This window comes from Carcharodon carcharias, chromosome 19, assembly GCF_017639515.1.
Source record: "Carcharodon carcharias isolate sCarCar2 chromosome 19, sCarCar2.pri, whole genome shotgun sequence".
Classification (NCBI taxonomy): Eukaryota; Metazoa; Chordata; class Chondrichthyes; order Lamniformes; family Lamnidae; genus Carcharodon; species Carcharodon carcharias.
The window spans coordinates 68,175,060-68,182,453 of NC_054485.1; the positions used below are offsets into that span (position 1 = coordinate 68,175,060).

General features: G+C 59.1%; 1 protein-coding gene across 1 annotated transcript; it reads left to right on the forward strand.

The window, feature by feature from the left end:
- The first annotated feature begins 4,820 nt into the window (after positions 1-4,820).
- On the forward strand, positions 4,821-5,285 carry LOC121291213 (keratin-associated protein 4-9-like). The gene has a single exon (XM_041212298.1). The coding sequence runs from the start codon at positions 4,821-4,823 to the stop codon at positions 5,283-5,285; it is 465 nt and encodes a 154-aa protein (XP_041068232.1).
- Positions 5,286-7,394: the final 2,109 nt, after the last annotated feature.

Below are 7,394 nucleotides of genomic sequence, written 5' to 3' on the forward strand. Positions count from 1 at the left end.
CCGGACTGGATTGGGACTGTGTGCTACAATCTGGACCGGATCCAGTCTCTCTGCTGCGAGCTGAACCGGATCGGGTCTCTGTGTTGGGAGCCGGACTGGATCGGGTCTCTGTGCCATAAGCCAGACCGGATCGGGTCTCTGTGCTTCGAGCAAGACCAGATCGGGCTCTGTGCTACAAGCCGGTCCGGATCGGGTCTCTATGCTGTGCACCAGACAGTATCGGGCACCTCTGCTGTGAACCGGACCAGATCGGGCCTCTGTCCTTCAAGCCGGACTGGACTTGGCCTCTGTGCTTCAAGCCGGAATGGATCGGGTCTCTGTGTAACAAGCCGGATCGGATCGCGTCTCTGTGCTGTGAGCCGGACCGGATCGGGAACCTCTGCTACGAGGCGGACTGGATCGGGCACCTGTGCTGTGAGCTGAACTGGATCAGGTCCGTGTGCCACAAACTGGATCGGATCGTGTCTCTGTGCTACAAGCCGTACCGGATCGGGTCTCCGTGCTACAAGTGGGACCGCATTTGGCCTCTGTGCTTCAAGCCGGAATGGATCGGATGTCTGTGCTGTGAGACGGACCGGATCGGATCTCTGTGCTGTGAGCCAGACTGGATCGGGTCTCTGTGCTGTGTGCTGGACCGGATCAGGCCTCTGTGTTGTGAGCTGGACTGGATCGGATGTCTGTGCTGTGAGACGGACCGGATCGGGTCTCTGTGATACAAGCCGGTTCGGATCGGGTCTCTGTACTGCAAGCCAGACCGGATCGGGTCTCTGTGCTGTGTGCCGGACCGGATCGGGCACCTCTGCTGTGAGCTAGACCGGATCGGGTCTCTGTGCTGTGTGCTGGACTGGATCGGGCACCTCTGCTGTGAGCTAGACCGGATCGGGCCTCTGTGCTGCAAGCTGGAGCGGATCGGGTCTCTGTGCTGCAACCTGGACCGGACCGAGTCTCTGTGGTGTGAGCCGGACCAGATGGGTTCTCTGTGCTTTGAGCGGGAATGGATCGGGTCTCTTTGCTAATAGCCGGACCGGATCGGTCTCTGGGCTACAAGCCGGACCGGATCGTGTCTCTGTGCTGAGAGCTGGGCTGGATAAGGTCTCTGTGCTACAAGCCTTACCGGATTGGTTCTCTGTGCTAGGGCCGGACTGGATCGGGACTGTGTGCTACAATCTGGACCGGATCGACTCTCTGTGCTGCTAGCTGAACCGGATTGGCTCTCTGTGTTGTGAGCCAGACTGGATCGGGTCTCTGTGCTACAAGCTGGACCGGATCGGGATTCTGTGCTACAAGCTGGACCAGATCAGGTCTCTGTGCTGCGAACTGGACCGAATCAGGTCTCTGTGCTACAAGCTGTACCGGATCGAATCTCTGTGCTGCGAGCTGAACCGGACCAGGTCTCTGTGTTGTGAGCCGACTGGATCAGGTCTCTGTGCTACAAGCTGGACCAGATCGGGTCTCTGTGCTACAAGCTGGACCAGATCTGGTCTCTGTGATGCGAATTGAACCGGATTGGGTCTCTGTGTTGTGAGCCGGACTGGATCGGGTCTCTGTGCTACAAGCTGGACCGGATCGGGTCTCTGTGCTACAAGCTGGACCGGATCACGTCTCTGTGCTACAAGTCGGACCGCATCGGGACTCTATGTTACAGGCTGGACTGGAACGGGTCTCTGTGCTACAAGCTGGACCGGATCAGGTCTCTGTGCTGTGAGCCGGAATGAAACAGGTCTCTGTGCCACAAGCCGGAACGGATCGGGTCTCTGTAGGACAAGCCGGACCGGATTGAGTCTCTGTAGGACAAGCCGGACCGGATTGAGTCTCCATGCTGCTAGGAGGACCGGATTTGGTCTCTGTGCAACAAGCCGGAACAGATCGGATCTCTGTGCACAAGCCGGAGCGGATAGTGTCCCTGAGATGTGAGCTGGACCGGATCAGGTCTCTGTGCGACAAACCGGAACAGATTGGGCCTGAGTGCTGCGAGTCGGACCGGATCGGGTGTCTGTGCTAAAAGCCAGACCGGATCGGGCCTCTGTGCTACAAGCCAGACCAGATCGGGTCTCTGTGCTACAATCCGGACAGGATCGGGCCTCTGTGCTGTGAGCCAGATTGGATCGGGTCTCTGTGCTGTGAGCCGCACCGGATTGGGCCTCTGTGCTACAATCCGGACCGGATCGGGTCTCTGTGCTGTGAGCCAGACCGAATCGGGTCTCTGTGCTACAAGCCGGACGGTGATCGGCACTCTGTGCTTTGAGCCGGACTGAATCAGGTCTCTGTGCGACTAGCCGGAACAGATTGGGCCTCTGTGCTGCGAGCCCGACTGGATCGGGTTTCTGTGCTACAAACTGGACCCGACTTGGTCACTGTGCTGTGACCCGGCCTGGATCGGGTCTCTGTGTTACAAACCGGACCGGATCAGGTCTCTGTGCTGTGAGCCGGACCGGATCGGGTCTCTGTGCTACAAACTGGACACGACTTGGTCACTGTGCTGTGACCCGGCCTGGATCGGGTCTCTGTGTTACAAACCGGACCGGATCAGGTCTCTGTGCTGTGAGCCGGATCAGATCAGGCATCTGTGTTGTGAACCAGGCCGGAACGAGTCTCTGTGCTGCGAGTCAGTTCGGATCGGGTCTCTGCGCTACAAGCCGGACTGGATCGGGTCTCTGTGCTACAAGCCAGACCGGATCTGGTCTCTGTGCTATAAGCCGGACTGGATAAGTTCTCTGTGCTGTGAGCCGTACTGAAACTGGACTCTGTGCTACAAGCCGGAATGGATTGAATCTCTGTACTACAAGCCGGACCGGATTAAGTCTCTATGCTGCTAGGTGTACCGGATTGTGTCCCTGGGCTACAAGCCGGAACGGATCATGCCTGTGTGCGGCGAGCCAGACCACATCGGGTCTCCGTGCTGTGAGCCGGACTGGATAGGGCCCCTGAGCTGTGAGCCGGACTGGATCAGGTCTCCGTGCTGTGAGCTGGACCGGATTGGGTCTCTGTGATACAAGCCGGACCGGATCGGGTCTCCTTGTTGTGATCCGGACCGGATCGGGTCTTGGTGCTGTGAGCCGGACTGGATCGGGTCTCTGTGCTACTGGCTGGAATGGATTGGGTACCCTTGGACCGGATCAGGCATCTGTGTTGTGGGCCAGGCCAGGTCGAGTCTCTGTGCTGCGAGTCATTTCGGATCGGGTCTCTGTACTACAAGCCGCACCGGATTGGGTCTCTGTGCTTCTGGCCGGACCGGATCGGGTTTCGGTGCTACAAGCCGGACCGGATCGTGTCTCTGTGCTCCAAGCCGGAATGGATTTGGCCTCTGTGCTTCAATCTGGATTGGATTGTGTGTCTGTGCGGCGAGCCGGACTGGATCGGGTCTCTGTGCTGTGAGCTGGACCGGATTGAGTCTCTATGCTGCTAATTGAACCGGATTGGGTCTCTGTGCTACAAGCCGGAACAGATCGGATCTCTGTGCACTAGCCGGACCGGATAGGGCCCCTGAGCTGTGAGCCGAACTGGATCAGATCTCTGTGCGACTAGCCGGAACAGATTGGGCCTGGGTGCTGCGAGCTGTACTGGATCGGGTCTCTGTGCTGTGAGCCGGACAGGATCGGGTCTCTGCGCTACAAGCCGCACCGGATTGGGTCTCTGTGCTACAAGATAGACCGGATCGGGTCTCTGTGCTGCAAGCCAGACCGGATCAGGTCTCTGTGCTACAAGCTGGACCGGATCGGGTCTCTGTGTTGCGTCCCGCACCGGATATGGCCTCTGTGCTACAAGCCGGATCCGATCGGGTCTCTGGCCTGTGAGCCGTACTGGATCGTGTCTCTACGCTACAAGCTGGACTGGATCTGGTCTCTGTGCCATAAGCCGGACCGGATAAGGTCTCTGTGCTGTGAGCCGTACTGAAACTGGACTCTGTGCTACAAGCCGGAATGGATTGAGTCTCTATGCTGCTAGGTGTACCGGATTGTGTCCCTGGGCTACAAACCGGACCGGATCGGGTTTCTGTGCAACAAGCCGGACCCAAACCGGATCTGGTCTCTGTGCTGTGAGCCAAACTGGATCGGGCACCTGGGCTGTGAGCCGGATCGGATTGGGTCTCTGTGCAACAAGCTGGACCGGATCGGGTCTCTGTGCTTTGAGCCGGACCAGATCAGGTCTCTGTGCTGTTAGCTGGAGCGGATCGGGTCTCTATGCAACAAGCCGGACCGGATCGGGTCTCTGTGCTGCGAGCCGGACTGGTTCGGGTCTCTGTGCTAAGACCCGGACAGGATTGGGTCTCTGTGCTTCAAGCCAGACTGGATCAGTTCTCTGTGCTACAAGCTGGACTGGACCGGGTCTCTGTACTACAAGCCGGACTGGATCGGGTCTCTGTGCTACAAGCCGGACTGGATCGGGTCTCTGTGCTGCGAGCAGGACTGGATCAGGATTCTGTGATACAAGCCGGACCGAATCGGGTCCCCTGTGCTGTGTGCCGGACCGGATCGTACCCCTGTGTTGCGACCCGGACCGGATTCGGCCTTTGTGCTGCCAACCGGGCTGGTTCGGGTCTCTGTGCTACTAGCCGGAATGGATCGGGCACCTGTGCTACATGCCGGACCGGAACGAGTCCCTGTGCTGTGAGCCAGACTGGATCGGATCTCTGTGTTGTGAGCCGAACCGGATCAGGGACCTGTGTTCTGAGCCGGACTGGATCGCGCACCTGTGCTGTGAGGCGGACCGAATCGGGTCTCTGTGCTACAAGCTGGACCAGATCGACCTCTGTGCTAAAAGATGGACCGGATCGCGTCTCTGTGCTACAAGCTGGACCGGATCGACCTCTGTGCTAAAAGATGGACCGGATCGTGTCTCTGTGCTACAAGCTGGACCGGATCGACCTCTGTGCTAAAAGATGGACCGGATCGCGTCTCTGTGCTACAAGCCGGACCGGATCGTGTAGCCTGTGCTGTGTGACGGACCGGATCGTACCCATGTGTTGCAACCCGGACCGGATTGGGCTCTGTGCTGCGAGCCGGACCAAATCGGATCTCTGTGCTACAAGCCAGGCCGGATCGGGTTTCTGTGCTACAAGCCGGACCGGACCGGGTCCCCTGTGCTGTGTGCCGGACCGGATCGTACCCCTGTGTTGCGACCCGGACCGGATTCGGCCTCTGTGCTGTGACCCGGGCCGATTCTGGTCTCTGTGCGGCGAGCAGGACTGGATCAGGTCTCTGTGTTATAAGCCAGAACGGATTGCGTCTCTGTACTGCGAGCCGGACCGGATTGGGTATCTGTGCTACAAGCTGGACCGGATCTGATCTCTGTGCTACTAACCGGACTGGATCGGGTCTCTGTGCTGTGAGCCGGACCAGAGCGAGTCTCTGTGCTGCGAGCCAGACTGGATCGGGTCTCTGTGCTACAAGCCGGACCGGATCAGGACTCTGTGATACAAGCTGGACCATATCTGCTCCCCTGGGCTGTGTTCCGGACCTGATCGTACCCCTGTGTTGCGACCCGGACCGGATTCGGTCTCTGTGTTATAAGCTGGATGGGATCGGGTCTCTGCGCTGTGAGCTGGACCGGATCGGGTCTCCGTGTTATACGCCGGACGGGATCGGATCTCTGTGCTACAAGCCGGATCAGATCGTGTCTCTGTGCTTCGAGCCGGAACGGATTGGGTTTCTGGGCTTTGATCCAGAATGAATCGGATCTCTGTGCTACATGCCGGACCAGATCGGGTCTCTGTGCTACAAGCCGGTCCGGATCGGGACTTTGTGCTACAAGCCGGACTGGATTAAGTCTCTGTGCTGCGAGCAGGACCGGATCGGGATTCTGTGATACAAGCCAGACCGGATCGGGTCCCCTGTGCTGTGTGCCGGACCGGATCGTACCCCTGTGTTGCGACCCGTACCAGATTGGGCCTCTGTGCTGCGAACCGGGCCAGTTCTGGTCTCTGTGCTGCGAGTTGGACCGGATCGGGTCTCTGTGGTATAAGTCGGACCGGATCAGGTCTCTGAGCTACAAGCCGGACCGGATCGGGTCTCTGCGCTGTGAGCCGGACCGGATCGGGTCTCCGTGTTATACGCCGGACGGGATCGGGTCTCTGTGCTACAAGCCGGACCAGATCGGGTCTCTGTGCTACAAGCCGGACTGGATCGGATCTCTGTGCTATCGGCCGGAATGGATTGGGTACCCTTGCCGTGAGTTGGACCGGATTAGGCATCTGCGTTGTGGGCCAAGCCAGATCGAGTCTCTGTGCTGCGAGCCATTTCGGATCGGGTCTCTGTGCTACAAGCCGCACCGGATTGGGTCTCTGTGCCACATGCCGGACTGGATCGTGTCTCTGTTCCACAAGTCGCACCGGATTGGATCTCTGTGCCTCAAGCCGGACTGGATCGCGTCTCTGCCACAAGCTGCACCAGATCGGGCCTCTGTGCTTCCAGCCGGACCGGATCGGATCTCTGTGCTACAAGCCAGACTGGATCGGATCTCTGTGCTACAAGCCGCACTGGATCGGGTCTCTGTGCTGCGAGCTGGACCGGATCGTGTCTCTGTGCTACAAGTCGGACCGCACTGGGACTCTGTGTTACAGGCTGGACTGGATCAGGTCTCTGTGCTGTGAGCCGGACTAGATCTGTTCTCTGTGCTTCAAGCGGGACCGGATCGGGTTCTGTGCTGCGAGCTGAACCGGATCTGGCACCTGTGCTTTGAGCCGGACCGATTCGGCCCTCTGCGCTACAAGCCGGACCGGAACGGCCTCTGTGCTGTGAGCCGAACCGGATCGGGTCTCTGTGCTACAAACCGGAATGGATGGGGTCTCTGTGCTGCAAGGAGAACCGGATCGGGTCTCTGTGCGACTAGCTGGACCGGATAGGGTCTCTGTGTTATAAGCTGGACCGGATCGCGTCTCTGTGTTCTAAGTCGGACTGGATCGGGTCTCTGTGCTGTGAGTCAGACCGGATCGGGTCTCTGTGCTGTGAGCCGGACCGGATCGGGCACCTGGGCTGTGAGCCGGACCGGATCGGGCACCTGGGCTGTGAGCCGGATCGGATCGGGTCTCTGTGCTACAAGCTGAACCGGATCGGGTCTCTGTGCTACAAGCCAGACTGGATAGAGTCTCTGTGCTGTGTGCCGGACCCGATCGGGTCCCCTGTGCTGTGTGCCGGACCGGATCGGGTCTCTGTGCTGCAAACCGAACCGGATCGGGTCTCTGTGCTACAAGGCTGACTGGTTCAGGACTCTGTTCTACAAACCGAACCGGATCGGGACTCTGTGCTACAAGCTGGACTGTATCGGCTCTCCTGTGCTGTGTTCTGGACCTGATCGTACCCCTGTGTTGCGACACGGACCGGATTCGGCCTCTGTGTTATAAGCTGGACGATTTCGGGTCTCTGTGCTACAAGCCAGACCGGATCGGGTCTCTGTGC

Bases quoted from the DNA above. Each gene is read 5' to 3' on its own strand.
- LOC121291213 (XM_041212298.1), top strand. From the start codon at position 4,821: ATGGACCGGATCGTGTCTCTGTGCTACAAGCTGGACCGGATCGACCTC.